At 44.9% G+C, this 21,856-nt stretch overlaps 1 protein-coding gene across 1 annotated transcript in view; it reads right to left on the bottom strand.

Moving 5' to 3' along the window:
• The window catches only part of CHID1 (chitinase domain containing 1), a 478,064-nt gene extending 456,696 nt beyond the window's left edge, over positions 1-21,368 (bottom strand). The window contains exons 1-3 of the mRNA XM_044269966.1: positions 21,320-21,368; positions 12,963-13,091; positions 6,240-6,389 (exon numbers count right to left, since the gene is read on the bottom strand). Coding sequence (XP_044125901.1) covers positions 6,240-6,389; positions 12,963-13,073 — 261 coding nt within the window. The 5' untranslated portion in view covers positions 13,074-13,091; positions 21,320-21,368. The remainder of the gene's footprint in view (positions 1-6,239; positions 6,390-12,962; positions 13,092-21,319) is intronic.
• Between the last annotated feature and the right edge of the window lie 488 nt (positions 21,369-21,856).

Below are 21,856 nucleotides of genomic sequence, written 5' to 3'. Positions count from 1 at the left end.
AATATTACGTATCGCCATGCCCGAAAAAGTCAAAACTATTAAAATATTTTAAAAAAATATCTCCCATTTGGTGAATGAAGTAGCAGAAAAATAAATAAAAAACATGTGATTCGCCAGTTTTTAGTCACCTAATCCCCCCCAAAAAAAATTGAATAGGACGGTTCTATATCCATATCGGCTAATCAAAAGAGAGCATTAAACACAACTCATATCTGCCAATCCTGATAATGGTTGACCCAGAGCGTAAACGATTCAATGGGTTGCCTCATAGCCGTCATGACGCAGAAACGAAAAATTAAGAAATGTTGAAAACAGTCTTAATTAAAATAATTTTCTTGCTCGCAGTTTAGGTAAAAAAAATCAATGAACTTGGGTCAATAATGGCATCTGAGAATGTAGATTTAGTGGCTGTTACGGAGACATGGTTTAATGAAAGAAATGACTGGGACATAACCATACCAGGGTACTCTTTATACAGAAGAGACAGAGAAGGCAAGAAAGGAGGAGGAGTGGCCCTGTATGTGAAAGATAGCATTAAATCTAACCTAATACAAGTTGGTGAGGCCAACATAGAGTCAGTTTGGGTTACGTTGCAGTTTGCTAATCATGCAGTAACTCGTGTAGGTGTGATATATAGACCACCTGGTCAAGTTAAAGAACTAGATGATCTACTAGTTGAAGAAATAGCTAAAATGACAATGAAAGGAGAAGTTATCATTATGGGAGATTTCAATCTTCCAGATATAAACTGGAAAACCAAAATAGCAAGTTCTACCAGGAGTACAGATATTCTAAATTCCCTACTGGGGTTATCCCTACAACAAATGGTTGAGGAGCCAACCCGGAGGGAGGCCATTTTGGATTTGATATTCACAAATGGGGATTCGGTATATGATGTCATTGTCGGCGAAACCTTGGGATCTAGTGATCACCAGTCAGTGTGGTTTAATATAAGAACTGTGAAAGAGTCCCACCACACAAAAACAAAAGTTTTAGATTTTAGAAAAACAAACTTTTCAAAAATGAAATTAGTCATAAATGAGTCCTTATCAGACTGGAACGGATTACATGGAGTCCAGGAGAAATGGGACTACTTAAAAGGTGCATTATTGAAGGCAACAGAAAATTGCATTAGACTTGTCAGTAAAAGCAAAAAAAGGAAGAGACCACTGTAGGTACTCAGCAGAAGTGGCCCAAATCATTAAAAATAAAAAGCTAGCATTTTGTAATTATAAAAAAAACCAGAGCAATGAAGATAAGGAAATCTACAAGATTAGGCAGAAAGAGGCCAAGCAAGTTATAAGAACTTCTAAAGCTCAGGCAGAAGAAAAACTAGCTCAGTCTATGAAAAAAGGGGATAAGACATTCTTCAGATATATAAATGAAAAAAGGAAATTAAAACAAGGAATAACTAAATTAAAAACAAAGGACGGGAGGTATGTAGAAGAGAATAAAGGGCTAGCCGACTGCCTTAATGAATACTTCTGTTCAGTTTTTACAAAAGAAAAAGAAGGAGAAGGACCTCCACTAGAAAGGATGACTATTAAATCGTTTGATGCATGTGTCTTTACAGAGGAAGATGTTCTAAGTTTGCTGTCTAAAGTGAAGACAAATAAGTCACAGGGGCCTGATGAGATACACCCAAAATTATTAAAAGAGCTTAGTGGTGAGCTGGCAAAACCGTTAACAGATTTATTTAACCAATCATTAGTAACAGGAGTCGTCCCGGAAGATTGGAAATTGGCAAATGTCGTGCCCATTCACAAGAAAGGTAGTAAGGAGGAATTGAGCAACTATAGACCAGTGAGTCTGACATCAATAGTAGGCAAATTAATGGAAACCCTATTAAAGGATAGGATTGTGGAACATCTAAAATCCCATGGATTGCAAGATGAAAAACAGCATGGGTTTACTTCAGGGAGATCATGTCAAACAAATCTTATAGATTTTTTTGACTGGGTGACTAAATAATAGACGGTGGAGGTGCAGTAGACATCGCATATCTAGATTTTAGTAAGGCTTTTGACACTGTCCCACATAGAAGACTTATCAATAAACTGCAGTCATTGAGCATGGACTCCCATATTGTTGAGTGGATTAGGCAGTGGCTGAGTGACAGACAACAGAGGGTTGTAGTCAATGGAGAACATTCAAAACAAGGTCATGTTACCAGTGGGATTCCACAGGGATCTGTACTGGGACCAATTTTGTTTAATATCTTCATAAGTGATATTGCAGAAGGCCTCGATGGTAAGGTTTGTCTTTTTGCTGATGACACAAAGATATGTAACAGGGTTGATGTTCCTGGAGGGAAACGCCAAATGGAAAAGGATTTAGGAAAACTAGAAGAATGGTCAGAACTCTGGCAACTGAAATTTAATGTGGATAAGTGCAAGATAATGCACCTGGGGCGTAAAAACCCAAGGGCAGAATATAGAATATTTGACACAGTCCTGACCTCAGTATCTTGAGGAAAGGGATTTAGGAGTAATTATTTCAGAAGACTTAAAGGTGGGAAGACAATGTAATAGAGCAGCACGAAATGCCAGCAGAATGCTTGGATGTATAGGGAGAGGTATAAGCAGTAGAAAGAGTGAAGTGCTTATGCCGCTGTACAGAACACTGGTGAGACCTCACTTGGAGTATTGTGCGCAGTACTGGAGGCCATATCTCCAGAAGGATATAGATACTCTAGAGAGAGTTCAGAGAAGAGCTACTAAACTGGTCCATGGATTGCAGGATAAAACTTACCAGGAAAGGTTAAAAGACCTTAATATGTATAGCTTGGAAGAAAGAAGAGACCGAGGGGATATGATAGAAACTTTTAAATACATAAAGGGAATCAACTCGGTAAAGGAGGAGAGCATATTTAAAAGAAGAAAAACTACCACAAGAGGACACAGTTTTAAATTAGAGGGGCAAAGGTTTAAAAGTAATATAAGGAAGTATTACTTTACTGAGAGAGTAGTGGATGCATGGAATAGCCTTCCTGCAGAAGTGGTAGCGGCAAATACAGTGAAGGAGTTTAAGCATGCATGGGATAGGCATAAGGCTATCCTTCATATAAGATAGGGCCAGGGACTATTCATAGGATTCAGATATATTGGGCAGACTAGATGGGCCAAATGGTTCTTATCTGCCGACACATTCTATGTTTCTATAAAATGCGGAATGCACGCGGCTTTTTTGTGTTTTATTTTTTCGAATGGTATCGAGTATCGCAATACTTTTTCATGGTATTAAAATCAAATCAAAATTCAACCCTACCCATGACAACACCGCCTGCATCAGCATTGCTGCAGCTTAACCCTTTAAGGATCAGGCCCATTTTTGAATTTCATTTTTTCCTCCCCACATTCCAAGGGCCACAGCTTCTTTTAAAATTTTCAGTTCACAGAGCCATATGAGTGCTTACTGTTGGCGGGACAAGTTATATTTTTTTGATGGCACCATTTAGTTCATCATATCTTGTACTGAAAAAATGGGAAAACAAATTCTTTGTGAGGTGAAATTCCATCAAGGCGTTTGGGTTTTGATATTACAGCTTTTATCGTGCACTAAAAATGACATGACATCTTTATGCTGCAAGTCAGTGCTATTATGGCGATACCACATTTGCATAGTTTTTATTTTCTTTAAAAAAAAAATATTTTAAAAAATAAAAAAGTTTTCTATCCATCGTCATTTTCTGACTTCCATAACTTTTTCACATTTCTGTCTACCGAGCTGCATGAGGGCTTGTTTTTTTGCGGGGCAAAATGTAGTTTTTACTGGGACCATGTTGAGGCACGACTTTTTGACAACTTTTTATTCAATTTGTTTGTGGATATTTTTTGTGGATATTATTTTTTCCATTCCATTTCCTTTAACTGCACAGGAAAAACTTATAGAGCTAGCATCCACCATGTATGCACATGTAGGTGATTATGTCTTAATGGAAGGAAAATTGTGCCGTATAGGAAAAGGAACTCTTATCCTGGAAACACATTTATAGTGGCTCTAATGACAGGAAGCTTGAAGGACTCAGGGAGGAAACCCTGGTCATCACACCAGAGAACCTGATTTGTAAAAAAAAAAAAAAAATTATGAAGTTCAGCTATTTTATGCCAATCAGTCATAACATTAAAACCACTGACAGATTAGGCTACTTTCACACTTGCGTTCGGGGCTCCGCTTGTGAGTTCCGTTTGAAGGCTCTCACAAGCGACCCGAACGGATCCGTCCAGCCCTAATGCATTCTGAGTGGATGCGGATCCGCTCAGAATGCATCAGTCTGGCACCGTTTGTCCTCCGCTCCGCTCAGCAGGCGGACACCTGAACGCTGCTTGCAGCGTTCGGGTGTCCGCCTGGCCGTGCGGAGGCAAACGGATCCGTCCAGACTTACAATGCAAGTCAATGGGGACGGATCCGTTTGAATTTGACACAATATGGCTCAATTTTCAAACAGATCCGTCCCCCATTGACTTTCAATGTAAAGTCAAAACGGATCCGTTTGCACTATCATGAACAAAAAAAAAAAAAAAAAAAAAAATAATTTTTTTTTGTTCATGGTAATGCAAACTGATCCGTTCTGAACGGATCTAAGCTTTTGCATTATAGGTGCGGATCAGTCTGTGCAGATACCAGACGGATCCGCACCTAAACGCAGGTGTGAAAGTAGCCTAACATAAATAACACTCATTACCTTCTGACAATAGCACCTGTCAAGGGGTGGGATACATTAGGCATCAAGTGAACAATCAGTTCTAGAAGTTGATGTATTTTTCAAAAAAGTAAGAAAAATGGGTAGAAGTGTAAGGATGTGAGCAACTTTCACAAAGGCCAAATTGTGAGGCTACACAGCTAGATCAGTGCAACTCCAAAATGGCAGGTCTTGCGTGGTGTTTCCAGTATGCAGTGATCAGCACTGACCAAAAGTGGTCCAATGATGGAAAGCCAATGAGGCGGTGACGGGGTCACAGGTTTAATAATGTGTGTCGGAAGTGAATGCAACTCTGTCAGCTCCTATCCCAAAGCACTACTGTAATTCAAACTGCTGATAAAGTTAATATTCCCGACTGATCACAGTGACCATGATGACCCTGTCCACCGCTAAGAGCACCTACCATGGGCATGTGAGCATCAGAATTGGACTATAAAACAACGGAAGCTATGGAAGAAGGTGGCATCATGTGATTAATCACATTTTCTTACACACCATGTGGATTTCCTGGTTAATGTATGTCATTCCAGGGGGAAGGAGATGACACCATGATGCACTACGGGAAGAAGGCAAAAGCCACCAGCGGCAGAAGATGCTCTGAATAATTTTCTACTGGAAAATCGTGGGTCCTGACACTTATGTGGATGTTACTGACACGTACCACCCACCTAAACATGGTGGCAGACGAAGTACAACCTAATGGCAGTAGCCTCTTTCAGCAGGATAATACTTCCTGTCACCCTGCAAAAATTGTCCAGGAATTGTTCGAAGAACATGAGAAAGACTTCAAGGTGTTCACGTGACGTCCAAATTCTCCAGATCTAAAGAGGTTTTCTTATGACAGACAATGGGGGCATATTGCTAGGATATGCCCCCATTGTCTTATAGGTGTGGGTCCCACCGCTGGGACCCGCACCTATATCGAGAACAGAGCACCGAAAGTGAAGGAGGGCGCACTGCACATGCGCAGCCGCCCTCCATTCATTTTCTATAGTGCCGGCAAAAATAGCCAAGAGCTGGCTCGACCATTTCCATCGAGCCCATAGAAATGAATGGGAGTGATGGCCAATCAAGAGCGGTACGCTCCCATTCACTTCTATGGGGAACCGGATTAGTGTTGGCCGGACCGGAGTCCTCCAGCCATCCCCTTGTGGGGCTCCATTCTCAATATAGGTATAAGACAATGGGAGCATATCCTAGCGATATGCCCCCATTGTCTATGATGAGACAACCCTTTTAATATGGTTGAACATCTGTGGGATGCACTGGACAAACAAGTGCGAACAAGTGCAATCCATGGAGCGCCCACTTGGCATTTTACATCTTGGTGCCAGTACCACAGGACACCTTCAGAGGTCTTGAGGAGTCCATGCTTTTACAGGTCAGAGAGACCTACACGATATCAGTTGGTTTTAATATTAGGCTGATCAGTGCATGCGTAGCAGGTTAAAGAGAAAGGTCCTTGTATCACTATCTTTGTATCTATGGCTACCTTATACAATATGTGTGAATACATAATTTAGGAGTCACTACTTACCGGTGTGACATATCCCAGTACATCCCCAGAAACATGGCGCTCCTTCACCTTTTTGCTGCAGTAACTTTGGTGATCCAGCACAATGTCTTTTGCCTTGACATCAGTGGTGACCAACCCTCGGGACTGCACAGGAACATCAGACAGGCGAGTCTATCACACAGAAACAGAAGCTATATCAGCACAGACTTTCACACATGCTCAATTTTCCAAGTCGTCCTTTACTGGTCATTGAGACCACTTTGTGCCATCTGTAATCCTCTAAGGACAAGAACATGTCCCCAAGGAAGACTTGTGGACTCTTCAACAGAGTACAGTCCTGGAGGATCCTGCCACACGGTTCTGTTCTCTCATAAAAGGGTTTGTCACATTACAACAACTTATCCGCTATCTACAGTATAGGGAAAAGGTGTCTGTTTGGCGGGGATGGGACCTCTGGGGCCCCTGCCGGTAACAATAATGGGGGCTGTTTCTCCTTTTGAATGGAGCAGCGGGCACACATTCCACCATTTCGTACAACACTATGGGACTGCCGTAAATAGCAGAGAACAAGCTGTCTCGGGCAGCCCAACAGAGTTGCATGGAGCAGCAGCAATCGGTGTCCACTGGTCCATTCCAATATGGGAACATGTTCTCGTGATTGGTAGGGGCCCCTGCTATTCCTGTGGACAGGGGATAAATTGCTGTAATAGTACAAGCTCAAGGAATTTTACAGGGAGATTTTTTTTTAAGGGGGCAGAAATTGCTAAAAATAACAAAGAACTCATCTCCACCGATCCCCCACACCTGCCATCCTTGCTTCTGCTCGACACTTTCTGTCCTGGCTCAACACAATGGAACGCTAGGAAAGACCCAATCAACCAATCACTAGCTGAGACGGGGCATAGCTAAGGTCAGTGAGAAGCACCTTCCTACTGTTTCCAGCTGTGCCAAGCCAATACAGGAAGTGCAGAGCAGCAGAGACCAGAGCAGCAATGGAACACCATATTCTTAGTACTTTTTTTTTTTTTTTTTCCCCCATCTCCCTGGAAAACCTCACTAAACATAGATTACAGAATTTTATAATGTTTATAAGAATCATGAAGAGCCTAAGAACACATCAATTGTTAGAGCAGCAGTTTGTTCCCCAGAGCTGCTCTTCCATCATTGGGCTCCCAGAGATTGTAAACAATAAGCTGCCTTTTAGTAATGCATTTAGTCATCTATTCACTAGACAGCAAATACGTCTACACAGCAAAGTGGCAGCTTGAGTTCAGTGGGCCCAACCTTAAATGGTAGAAATGCAAAAGGGAGAATAACTACTACTTCAGCAGGAGCAGCAGGGCAAGTGTTGGCATAGAGCAGACATTCTACTGAAAGGAGATTCCAAGATAGAAGTGATAGACATCAGCCAGCCACCCCAGGGGTTTCCTCACAAAAGGAAACCATTTTTCTGCACCCAAGCCCCCAGGCCCCTATACAGATGCTGTACCTGGTAAGACTGTGGTTACCCCGATGAAAGCCCCCTGATAGGTTTGTCCTATAATCATGTGTACGGGGGGAATTTATCAGCATCTCTGCACCAGTCTTTTTGTTGTTATTTTTGCTTTAAAAAGATGCAAATCGGGCAAAAGAAAAATAAATCTGCGCAATGCTTGCTAAAAACTGTGGTATAGTTTATGGAGAGGGTTGTGTGGCCTACTCTTCTAGGCAGATTTAATAATATGAAAGCCAGAGAACGGTGCAAATATACACTGCTCAAAGCAGGCACTAATATCTTTTACTGCTATTAAGGCGGTCTACAAAGGCAGTGTGCGGCTTTTAATAAAATTTGCCATAAATCATTTAAAGGGGTTATACCATGATTGATGTAGAGAATGAAAATCAGACATCACATAGGCCAGTGATGGCGAAGCTTTTAGAGACCGAGTGCCCAAACTGCAACCCAAAACCCACTTATTTATCCCAAGGAGCCAACACGACTATTTAACCTGAATTGGGAAACATACTGGATTTTCATGTTAGAAACTAGAGCCCTGAATGGTCTAAATAAAAGACAGGATGTAATTTATTATTATTATTAATTTCTATTAGTAGGATATTGTATCATGATATATTATGCACTTTATTGTAAGGCGAGCAGTGATAGACGCCATTTTCGAAGTTATCGTGTATATGAAGCATTGTTTTTTTTCCATTATAGGCGTCTTCCTCTCCTGGAATAATTAGTCATGGACCTGTGGAGACCTAATGATATTTACCTGATCATGTATGTGTTGATTCACTATTGGTTACCTGATTTTCCAAACGTGTATTTTACCTGTTGCTTTGTGTGAGATTTTATTATTTTGACAAAGGGCCAGTGTTGCCCGAAACGCGTCAAGACAACTCAGCCTTTTTTAATGGCATCTGTAAAATTTAATGGCTTCAATAAAGTCTACAGTCTGGAGAAAGGTAGTGCTGGATCCTTGTTTTCCGTTTTGGGAGTCTTCACTCACCGTGACACGCCGCATCCACTGACATATGATTTAGTCCTGGATTGGAGCTGGTAGAGGGAGGTTTTCTTCGGTATATCTATTTAACCTGAATACTACAGTCCAGTACAGTATAACGTCCATGTACTTTATCATCTATAGCTATAATATCCTGCCTACATTCAGTGCGCTGCCTGTACTGTTCATAGTTCGCCCTGCGCTGATGAATGGCAGGAAAAGGCGTATTGGTACACCACTGACTTTTTCCAGGGCGTGGGTGCCCACAGAGAGGGCTCCGAGTGCCGCCTCTGGCACCCGTGCCATGGGTTCCCACCACTGACATAGGCCATGATAATCTCTTTCTAACAAAGCCAGAGCAAGCCGCGTACCTCACATGGATCTAAAGCTTCCCCATTTATTGCTCGAATTGTTTCAGGCTAGCAGCTGAAGAGGCATGCCCTTTCTGCTGCAGCTCGGGGGGGGGTCCTTTCTGCTGCAGCAGCACTTTCCCTCCAACCACAACTCTCGCCGGCTCCGTTCTCCTTGTAGGTGCGGGTCCCAGAAGTGGGACCCGCACCTATCAGACAATAGGGGCATATCCTAGCGATATGTCCCCATTGTCTAAGATGGGATAACCCTTTAAAAGGGCTTTTATTGGATTATAAAAATTGGTCTGATTTGATCCAGAAACAGCCAGATATGTCGTCCATGGGCTGCTGTCTAATACTACAGCTGAGTCCCACTGACTTAAAGAGCTGTTCCGTTTTTGCAAAACTGACGACCTATCCTCAGGATAGGTTATCAACATCAGATCATTGGGGGTCCAACTCCCGACACCCTCACCGATCAGCTATTCAGAGGGGCCTGGCGCTCGTCTGAGCGATGCAGACTCGTCAATGTTTACCTGCACACCATCTACACTGTATTATAGATGAAACCTGAATACCCCTTTAAAGAGGTTGTCCAACAGTTTTTTAAAATTATCCGGGGAGCACACAGGCTTATAAAATGAACCAAACTCCCCTGCTAAAAGTCCAGTCCCCAGGGATTCCAGTTCCCTTTGGACCAGAAGTGATGTTTTTACACCCATAATGAGCGGCACTTGACCAATGAGGCCAGTGATTGGTTGAGCAGTCACGTGATCATCACTTTCTGTCCGACAGGGACCGGAAGTCCTAGGGACAAACTGCAGCGAGGGAACAGAGGGACCATTAAAAGGTGAGCAAAACACTTTTTTTTTTTTTTTAACTTGTCTGCTGCATCAGACATCGGGGGCATGTCGCCAGGATAAGTTACCATTGTCTGATAGGTGCGGGTCCCACCTCTGGGACCTGCACCTACTGTACATCGAGATCGGGGCACCGAATGTTGTGGAGGGCGCCCTCCATTCATTTCTACGGGGCCGCCAAAAATAGCCGAGCGCTGTTCGCTTGCGAAGTAACCTTTCATTAGTGCCCTCACCGTGCCTCTGCTATGGAAGGAATCATACTTAGGCCTCATGCACACGGCCGTTGTGCGCGTGTTCCGTGCACTGGGGACCGCAATTTGACCCATTCAATTTGAATGGGTCCGTAACCCGTCCGCACTGTAAAAAATACAACATGTCCACAGTGCTTCCTATCCGTGCTTCTGTTCCGCACTGCATGTCCCGGATTGCGGACCCATTCAAGTGAATGGGTTGGCATCCGTGATGCGGGGTGCACACAGTTGGTGCCCGTGTATTGCAGACCCGCTGTATGCAGGCCGCAATATGGCCTCGGCCGGGCAATGGCCGTATGCATGAGCCCTTCTTCACATGGTCAGTGATTAGAGTCGCACCTGCTTTGGCTCACAAACACAGAACAGAAGCGGAGCTTTCCCTTATATCTTATGTCTGTCTGGGTTTTGCCTCACAATCACTGATGGAAATCGCTGACGTGTGAATAAGGGCTGTTTCACACGAGCGGATGCCGTGCATGGCATCCGTTCCGTGAAAAAGTGCCAAGACCCGATGCAGACTGCAGAGGCACGGAGCATTAACATGACTGATAATGCTCCGTGCCTCTGCAGTCTGCATCGGGTCTTGGCACTCTTTCACGGAGCGGATGCCACGCACGGCATCCGCTCGTGTGAAACAGCCCTAAGGCTTTCTAGAACATACTGTACATATAGGGTTTTAGAAGATAATTTCATAGATTTCTTACAATTAAGTGTATAACAGCGTTTCCCAGTTATTAAATGCATAGTGCACTGAATATTTACTAACAGGAATTTAGAAAATGTCAGGAATGTAAGAAATTGCATTCCAAAAAATGGTTTAAAGGGAACCTGTCAGCGGCAAAACCCATCCCAAACCGCCAGCAGGGCCTTCAAGTAGCCGGCAGTGAGTTTCGAATGATCATTTTCTTACTGCATTCTGATGAGGCAGAAGTATGAAAAACGTTCTTTTATCCTCCGTCTGCGCTATTTTCCAGTCAGGCTTGAAGTTAAGCGGGCAGCGGCCCCTTCCCCTGTGACTGACGGCTGTGGGGTATAAGCGCTGTCAGTCACAGCGAAGGGGCAGGGAAGGGGGCGCAGTTACCGTGACTTCAAGCCTGACTGGAAAATAGCGCGGACGGAGGATAAAAGAAAGTTTTTCATACTTCTGCCTCATCAGAATGCAGTAAGAAAATCATCATTCGAAACGCACTGCCGGCTACTTGAAGGTACTGCTGGCGGTTTGGGATAGGTTTTGCCGCTGACAGGTTCCCTTTATATGTTCTATCCAAGTAGCCTGATTCCTTACACAATTGAGAATAAAGACTGATGCTACTATTTTACTACAGGAAATTTGTTATTACTATACTATTGGCCACTTATGAAGGAGACGGAATTAGAGTCAGGGTCAGAACTCTGGTGTACCCACTCCACAGACCTGTGCAGAACTACAGCTCCCAGCATGCCTCGACATCCTGTAGGTGGATGGCCACAGACTGAGGAACACTGCCCTATTGCGAGCAATTATATTGTCATAGGTCTTTTAAATGTAAAGGGATTGTGGAGATGATATTTTTGAAAGGGTCAGAGTGGCAGTAAAACAAAAGGATAGCCACTCGTCTCACCAATCCCCATTCAGTCTTTCCCGTTCCAACACCTCCCCGGTCCCCACTGATCTCTATTCCTTAGTTCCTCTCGACACACATGAGGTGACTGTGCGTGATCACCCCCCTCCTTCCTTAGACAAGGATTGGCTGAATGCCGTGTGTGAACGTGGAAAGGGTCAGAATGGGAGCGGCATGGAATCAGTGAGTGCAGCGGCACGCTTACGATGGCGGCAGAAGTCTCCTACGAGGCCCAGCACTGAACTCCTTCTCCCGTTACCATCGTAGATCCACTGCATTTTCCTGCAGATGGAACTAGGGGAATCTCAGGGCAAAGAGATCTTACAAGCTTCCATTGAGTTTAGTGGTAACTGTATAAATTCCTATGCACTGAGCTCCCCTAGTGGTGGATGTAAAAGTCCAGTTTTACAATATAATATATGACGGGAAGCAAGAGATGTAGAGCCATAAAAATGGGGGTGATTTAGCGATGTACTGATGCCAGATGTCTGGTGTGAATACAAGATGAAATATGGTGATCAGAGCAAGCACGTGTTCCACTCTTCCAGCATAGAAGTTGAGCCAAGTGGGTGAGATGGAGCACAATATTTTTTTTTTTACATAAAAAAATTCCTCCACTTAAAAAAAAAAAAAAAAAAAAATACAAAAAAAATGGCTGCGTCCCGATCACGGACAGAATAACGCTGCAAGCAGCGTTTTTCTATTTGCAATGCGGTGCGCAATGTAAGTCAATGGGGACGGATCCATTTTCTCGGACACAATAAAAAACTGATCCGTCCCCCATTGACTTTCAATCGTGTTCATGACAGACCCGTCTTGGCTATTTTAAAGATAATACAACCGGATCCGTTCATAACGGATGCAGACGATTCATGACGGATCCAGTACAAACGTTAAGTGTTTCGATGGTGCTCAGCGAGATCTGTGTATAGTTTTACGCCATTCTGACCCTTTGTTTAAAAAATAAATAAAATAAAAAACAGACTGGGCAACCCCTTCAAAACAGTCCGCTGCCACCTCATTCCACAATGACTTATAGGATGCCTTACATCTCGTGGCATTAGAGGCGGAGCTTGCTAAGGGCTCATTTGCATCCCTTCTTACCTTTACAATTACTTCCGCTAATTTTTAGGTGTCATTTTACGCTCACGGTATTGTCATTGTGGAAGAATGGATAGCATTTGGAAACTTACCTTTGTCTCAAGTGACTTGGAAGCAGCCTTCTTGGTGTCGGTCTTTGACAAAGTGGCATCGGCCAAGTGGTAAGCAACAGTGACGGCGAGCAGGGCAGTCAGCAGCTTCATCGTTTCAGACCTGACTCACTGCAACAAGAGTGGGAGGACAGTGACAAAGCAGATACAAAGCAGAGCCCGGATTTTTTATTTTTTTTTGCTATAGAAGAGTGGGAGGGAGCCTGGCACGGGGCTGGAGGCGATGTCTGGCCATCTAGACCCTTTGCTGCGTCTGCGTCTATATTCAGCTATAGGGTGGGATACAAGGGCACGGATCTGATCTGCAGGAAATGCACGGCAACTATTCTGGGCAAACTCTGGACTCCTCTCAGCTAAAGAATTCAATCCATTAATGGCCTATTAAAGCCTAACTTCATTGCAGTAGCTGCACGTGAGATTTACTACTACACACTGCGGGAGAACAGAGAAGCAGATCCCCACAGCTACCAGCCGGTTAGAATTTCTAAAGAGTATCTTTACGATTTCACAGGGCATTTTTTACGCATTTGGATTCCAAACTACTTCTCACGCTTTAGGTCCCCTAAAATGCCAGGGCAGTATAACTACCCCACAAGTGACTCCATTTTGGAAAGAAGACACCCCAAGGTATTCCGTGAGGGGTATGGTGAGTTCATGTAAAATTTCATTTTTTTTTTCACAAGTTAGTGAAATATGAGACTTTGTAAGAAAAAAAAAAAAAAACATTTTCCGCTAACTTGTCACAAAAAATAAAAACTTCCATGAACTCACTATGCCCATCAGCGAATACCGTAGGCTGTCTACTTTCCAAAATGGGGTCATTTGTGGGGTGTTTCTACTGTCTGGGCATTGTAGAACCTCAGGAAACATGACAGGTGCTCAGAAAGTCAGAGCTGCTTCAAAATGCGGAAATTCACATTTTTGTACCATAGTTTGTAAACGCTATAACTTTTGCCCAAACCAATAAATATACACTTATTGCATTTTTTTTTTATCAAAGACATGTAGAACAATACATTTAGAGAAAAAGTTATATAGAAATGTAGTTTTATTGGAAAAATTTCATTTTTTGCAAAACTTTCTGTAAATTTCGATTAATATAAAAAAAAAGTAAAAAATGTCAGCAGCAATGAAATACCACCAATACCACCATTGTCGCGCTTCCCGCTGAAGTCTATGTACGGGAACGCGCGACAAGACGCCCCAAAGAAGCTCATGTACTTGGGGCGTCGGGCGTTTTACAGCACGATCGTACGCGCTGTAAAACGCTCAGGTAAGAACCATTCCCATAGGGAATCATTGGTTCTCGCCTGTTGAGCGTTTTACAGCGCGTAGGAACGCGCTGTAAAACGCTCAGGTCTGAACCCAGCCTAAGGGGGTTTAAGCTAGGGGAGCTGAGGTGGTTAAAGGGCTTCTGTCAGCCCTGCGCCGTACCGGTCTTTAGTCGGCGCAGGCGCACTGAGAGGAGGACGCTCGCTCGGACGCTCCTTTCTCAGTGCGCCTGCGCCGGGTGTAGATGTGACTTCATCGGCGCAGGCGCATTGAGGATGGAGCGGCCGAGCGAGCGTCCTCCCCTCAGTGCACCTGCGCCGAATGAAGACAGGTACGGCGCAGGCGCCAGATTTTGAATGCAGACAGGGCCAGCCAGAGAACGAGCGCGTTCGCTGGCCCTGTCAATCAACATGAGGAGGGGGCGTCTTTATGAAAGGAGGATGCGGCTGCTACCAGCAAGTAGCCGCCCTACTTGCTGGTAGACAGGTAATTTGCATATGATAAAAGTCAGCTTTTTTTAATAAACTACTGAACCAAAATTATTAATAACATTATGTATTGATATATCGCAGTATAGGGATTATAAGTAGCCAAAAAAAATTAAAAAAAAGACTTTAGTGGGGTGACAGAAGCCCTTTAAGTGGCTTCACTGGGAAAAGACATCTCCTATAAACAAGGACACTGCACAACAAAAAGCAGCAACAACTTGATTGAATTATACAAAAAATACAATTAGAAATCAAGCAAAGTATAATAGGGGAACCAATATCCACCAAGGGGCGACCTATCACTAAACTCAATACATAATAAAGTGTCAATGCTAATACCAGAGGTGGCCATAAAGCCTCTACAAGCATCATAAACGCCTGCACAGGCAATGCTTATCACGCACATGAGACTTCCCTTGGTCTGTATCAGTGCAGTCCGTGCTGTATGTTCAGCCCCTGCTGCCGGCGTCATTAATCCTGGCAGGAACTGAACGGAGACCCCAGGCTGCAAGAACACAGCACACCACGGAAGCCTGGCACAGACTGAAAACAGGCTAAAAAGCGGTGAGGACACATAACAAGATCCTCCACTAGCCTTACGGGTATCCAAGTGCCGATAATTTTAACGGGCTAACATTGGGACATCTGCACTAACTATATAGGAAACAAATTACCAACCCTGTAACTATCAGGACGTCATTTCCGGTGCGTTCCACAGTGGAACGCATGGAGATACCGGAAGTGACTAATTTACAAACCGTTTTGGCGGTCTTTTCTTGTTCCTTCATTGCTACTTAAACCCTATGTGTACCATGTTGTAATGATCTTTGCTCCTGATGAAGGGGACCCACTAAGAGGCCCCGAAACGCGTTGAGCTCCTCACTCCCCCACCCTGGCTTTGAAATAAAAGATTGAAAGAAAGAACGAACAAGGACTCCAGAGTGATCACTGTTCGTTTCTGAGATTCTACTGGCGATCCAGGCGCAGGAGGTGTGATGTGGGTGTCTTGAGCTTTATCCCACATTACCCTCCTGGGTGAAGTGAGTCACTAAAATTTTGATTTAAAATTTTGATTTGATTTTACAACCCATTATGGGATCTTATAACTCGATTGTATATATTTTATCGCTACTGTTATCTTATTCTTAACCACTAACAACCTATTGTATACCCATTGTATACCAATCAACTACATTATCCGGTGAGTGTACACAAAAGGATAAGCCTCTACCTTTGTGCTTTACACAATCATAACCATAGACATTAGGGTTACTGGCGCCCCCCTGTGGTCCTTTTTTGCGCTTTCGCGCAACCCCACTGTTTCCTTTTCAATCACCCACCTTGAGAGATCAGGGTGGTTTGAGACCACTGGCAGCCGGCCCCTCTCTGTTTTACCATTATCTTTTTACCATTATCTTTTGACCAATATATATATTCCTAAGATATATAATTTTATTATTTTCATAATACACAATCTTATCACACCCAGTCTGCCCTACCTTTGGCGCCCTGCGAAGTTACCCCTGGACCATCACTCCTGAAGGCCCAGTGACTAACCCTCTCTTTTTTTCTTCCCCTGTCTCTGACTCCTGATGTAAAGACAGGGATCGGAAAGCTCTCCTATCCGAGACACTTAAAGGGGTTATGCAGAAAGTATATCCTCTGGATAGGTCATCAATTTCTGATCTGCGGGGATCCGACACCCAGCACCCCCGCCGATCAGCTGTATGTAGAAGAGGCAGCGCTCCATGCGAGCGATAATTCCTCTGCCAAGTCTCAGAGGCGCAGTGTAATTACAAGTACTCGCTCCTTTCACTTCAACAGAGCAAGTACTTGTAATTACACTGCGCCTCCACTGCAAGGGAGACGACGTGCAGTGTAATAAAGAGGAAGCAGCGCTCACATGTAGCGCCGACTCCTCTTCCAACAGCTGGTACGCGGGGTGCTTGGTGTCGGACCCCCGCAGATCAGATATTGAGGACCTATCCTGAGGACAGGTCATCACTATATACTGCCTGAAGCACCCCTTTAACTCCATAGATGCTGCAGTCAACAGTAACTGCGGCATCTAGGCAGTTACAGGGAGTGGGCTCCATTGGTTCCTTGTGAATGCAATCGCAGTGTAGCGATGTGGTGCCATGACAGCTGGGGCCTAACAGAGGCCCTCTGACCTGTCTATTAAAGTGTGCCACAGACATAGCCTTAGGGCTCATGCACACAACCGTTGCCTGTTTTGCGAGTCCGCAAAACACGGATATCGGGGTGTGCATTCAGCATTTTGCAGAACAGTCTATCTTGGCCATAACAGATAACAGTGCTATCCTTTTCCGTGATGTGGACAATAACAGGACATGGCAGAAACCAAAAAACAAAAAAATATAGTGGCAATTCTGGAGGAGCTGCCAAACCCCTGACACTGTGGCGTGTCTTTTATTGGGGGAGCAGCCCGACCGCATGTGGACCGCAGTAATCGACTAACCCCAGCAAAATATGCATACAATGGAGGATATCGGCGCGGTCCACATGCACCACAAGAGCAAACTACACAGAATGTAGCAATCATATAAAACACACAGAGAGAATGCACCAAACAGATATAACACTGACTATGTGGCTCGCGGCCTGGCTTCATTCACATAGTACTACCGCAGTATACATGCTGGGCGTTTGTGGGAAGCTTGGCTGCGAGCAGAATTATATCACCCCCAGACCGTGTTCACACCACAGTTAGAGCAGCGGTTAGGACCCCTTGCTATGCTGAGAAACCGTGACGTGGTGCATGATGGGCTCCGATATCTCCATGACTGGAATATATTGGCAAAAGTCTCAGCTTTTAATACCTTCATTCATGTCTTGCCAGCATAGTCAGTGTTATATCTGTTTGGTGCATTCTCTCTCTGTGTTTAATAACAGGACATGTTCTATATTTTGGCGGAAACAATGGAACGGACAAACGGATAAGGACAGTACACGGTGTTCCGTCTGCGGAATACCCCTTTAATGAGACCCATACACGATATTCAGTAGGGGGTCACTTACTAACAGTTTTGGGCCTTTTTTGGTGTAAGGCCTCTTGCACAAGAACATGTGCGCCCCGTGGCCGTGCTGCGGCCCACAATGCACGAATACTGTCTGTGGGGCAGCCGCAGCGGATCGCAGACCCATTAACTTTTTGCAGAACGGAAGTACGGGACGAAACCCCACGGAAGCACTCTGTAGTGCTTCCGTAGGATTCCGTTCCATGCTTCCGTTCCACACCATTCCGCATCTCCGGATTTGCGGACCCATTGAAGTGAATGGGATTGTATCCGTGATGCAGAATGCACACAGAATGGTGTCAGTGTTCTGTGGATCCGCAAATGCGGTCTGCAATACGGCCGCGGAGCGCACATGTTCGTGTGCAAAAAGCCTAAAACTGCCGCACAACCATTTTTTGTGACTTCTTAAAGGGGTTTTCCAAGATTTTTATACTGATGACCTATACTCAGGATAGAGCATCAGTATCTGATCGGTGGGGGGCCGACCCTGGAACCCCCGCCGATCAGCTGCTCAAGACAGCGACGCTCCTGTGAGCGCTGCGGCCTTCTCTCTGCTTTTTCTAGGCCAGTGATGACACGTTCATCGTTCACGTGGCCTAGGAACAGCTCAGCCCTATTCAAGTGAATAGAGCTGAGCGCGATACCAAGCATGGCCGCTACATAATGTACTGCGCTGTGCTTGGTGAACATGGACAAGGCCGCAGCGCTGCCTTCTCAAAACAGCCGATTGGTGGGGGTCCCGGGTGTCGGACCCTCACCAGATACTGATGAATTAGGGCTCATGTACACGGTCGTTGCCCCGCCATGACCGCATTGCGTCCCGCATACAGCGGGTCCGCAATACACAAGGCACCGGCCGTATGCACCCCGCATCACGGATGCGGACTCATTCACTTGAATGGGTCCACAAACCCGGAGATGCAGTGTGAAAGCACGGATCGGAACCCCACGGAAGCTCGACGGAGTGCTTCTGTGGGGTTTCTGGCTGTGACTCCGCATCGCAAAAAAGTAGTGCATGCTGTGCGGACCGTTGGATGCGGATAGCAAACCCATATTTAAGTGAATGGGTCCGCGATCCGCATGCTGCTGCACGATGGTTGGTACCCATTCATTGCAGACCGCAGCACGGGCACAGAACCCTTACGTTCATGGGCATGAGCCCTTAAGCTGTATTCACACGTCCGCAATGTGTTTTGCGGATACACGGAGACACGGATCTGCAAAACACGGAAAGCGGCAATGTGCTTTCCGCATTTTGCGGACCGCACATTGCCGACATAATTGAATATGCCTGTTCTTGTCCGCAATTGCGGACAAGAATAGGACATGTTCTATTTTTTTGCGGAAACGGAAGCACGGATGCGGAAGTGCGGATCCGCAAATGTGGATGCGGACAGCACATTCCGTCCCCATAGAGAATGAATAGGTCCGCACCCTTTCCGCAAAATTGCGGAAAGGATGCGGACCCATTTTGCGGACGTGTGAATGGAGCCTTATACTGAGGATAGGTCATCAGTATTAAATATCCTTTTACACATCTGAGCAACAATATTTGTTGGACTGGCATTTTTATGCCATATTCGACACAAAGGCTTGTAAAGGGAGCAGCGGGAGGCTGGCCCTGGCAAAATTACTAATTTTTGGTGTTAAAGTTGCCGAGAAAGTACGCCAGGGAGTAGTTTTTTTTTTCTGGCGGGCGCACAGACTACCAAAGATGTACCTAATTCACGACGAGGCCCACGCCTGTTCATAAATTAGGTCTTGCTCTGATCTCCATCAAGCATACCCAGCCAGACTGAAAACCGTTGCATACAACAATTTTTGTCCAGCCGAAACACGGCATTTATGTCAACAAGCATCTGGATCACCACTGGATCTCATTAAGGGCTCATGCACACGACAGTATTTTGCGTTCAGTATACTGGACGTTTTTTGAGCTCAGTATACGGAACATATACTGAACCATTCATTTCAATGGTTCAGCAAAAAATACTGAAGTGTCTCCGTATGCATTCCGTTTCAGTATTTCAGTATTTCCGTGCCGTGAAAAGATAGAACATGTCCTATTCTTGTCCGCAAATCACGGTGCTTGGCTCCATTCAAGTCAATGGGTCCGCAAAAAAAACGGAACACATACGGAAATGCATCCGTATGTCCTCCGTATCCGTTCCGTTTTTGCTGAACCATCTATTGAAAATGTTATGCCCAGCCCAATTTTTTCTATGTAATTACTGTATACTGTATATGACATACGGAAAAACGGAACGGAAAAACGGAAAGGAAACGGAAACACAACGGAAACAAAAAACGGAACAACGGATCCGTAAAAAACGGACCGCAAAACACTGAAAAAGCAATACTGTCGTGTGCATGAGGCCTAACGCGGATACAGCGGTGAACTAGGGAATCCAGTAATGGTGGATCTGCTTGATGGAGATGTGAATAAGGACTTAGGAGCATCTTTCGGCAGCGACGCTGGCATAAATGGTAGCAAAAAGACTGTTAAAATAATGACCCTCCAGTGGGTGTCAGACGACTATCTCAGTAACTGTACCACCTACCGTGCACGTGTCGCTACATGCCCGCTGTCAGACTGGGCAGAGAATTATGTCCAGACAACCCCTTTAGGCTACGGATACATTTTTTATTATAGTCAATGGTGTCACACAACATGCGACTAGGGATGAGCGAACTCGTGTACAAGCTTCGGGTAATCCTAGAATACCGTTATGGATTACACTATATAAGTTATGTTCCGTGGTAGCGGAATCCATAACGGAATTCTTAGATAACCCATACCTTGTACGGCAAATTCGAAAATACAAGTTCGCTCAACACTACATGCGACACGACAGTGGCAAAAAAAATCCATCCAAACGGTTGCAGTATGTGACAGTGCGACGCCATTGACTATCATTGTAACACATGTCGCAACGTATAGTTGTACTCGTTTTGTTGCACGACACGTGTAGAAATTGCAAGGGAGCTTGCACTCTATTGCAGGTGCTCAGTGTGGAGCTCTACCCTCCTCCTGTACAGACACATGCGGTTTATCAGCCATGACTTTTGCAATGTGACGACTGTATGTAAGGACTAGGCACAGATGGAAGGCTTAAAGGGATTGTCTCACATTAGAGAAACATGGCTGCTTTATTCTACTGAGTCTGTCCATGGCCATGCCCAGTATTACAGCTCAGCTCCTTTGAAGGGATTGGGGCTGAGCTGTAATACCTCACACAACCTGAGGACAGGGGTGGTGCTGTTTTTGGAACAAAGCAGCCATTTTATTGTAGTCCTGGACAAACCCATATGACTGGGAATTTAGATTAGTGGCAATGCCTATACCCAGCATGCATCCCCCTGATGTAGTGACTGCAGTGCAGACAGCTTGCCCCGTCCTTCCCAGTATACTGATGGATGTGACACTGGCTGCAGGTGGAGCAGCTAAAGGGTCAGTCGGTGACTAGAGCAGCGCGACCCCCGCAAACAGAAACCATAACTTTCCATGTGTCCATCACAGCGCAGCTTCCGCGAGACTAACCTGACTCACAGGAGACGTCACTGTCCGCTTCTAATAAAGCTTCACATATACAAAAAAAAATATAAAAAAATTAGCTCTGCCCTAAGGGCATCGGGAAAGCTTACTAGACGTGAAGGGGCGGGCCTAGCGCGTGAAGGCGTTCTGATTGGCTGCGTGGTACGTCTATCACGTCACATGACTGCGGAGCTTGTTTTGCTTATTGATTGATGCTTGCTTGGCAATTCTCGACGGGCGCGTTCACACTTGCGGCATCCCGGATCCGGTGTACATGGCGTATTCACACATGCGGTATCCTGAATCCGACACAGTGTTGTGCAGCGCATAGACTATAAATCTGGCGGCAGAGAATTCCGGCAAGTCGGAACTGCCTGCCGGATCCGTCAATACGGACGCAAACTGATGGCATTTGTCAGATGGATCCGGATGTCGATCCGTCTGACAAATGCATTGAAATACCGGATCCGTCTCTCCGGTGTCACCTGGAAAAACGGATCCGGTATTAATATTTTTTTTGCATTTTTAAAGGTCTGCGCATGC

The sequence above is a fragment of the Bufo gargarizans genome, chromosome 10, assembly GCF_014858855.1.
Source record: "Bufo gargarizans isolate SCDJY-AF-19 chromosome 10, ASM1485885v1, whole genome shotgun sequence".
Classification (NCBI taxonomy): Eukaryota; Metazoa; Chordata; class Amphibia; order Anura; family Bufonidae; genus Bufo; species Bufo gargarizans.
The sequence above is the reverse complement of the archived record's forward strand: the minus strand, read 5'-3'. Positions and strand labels throughout refer to the sequence as shown.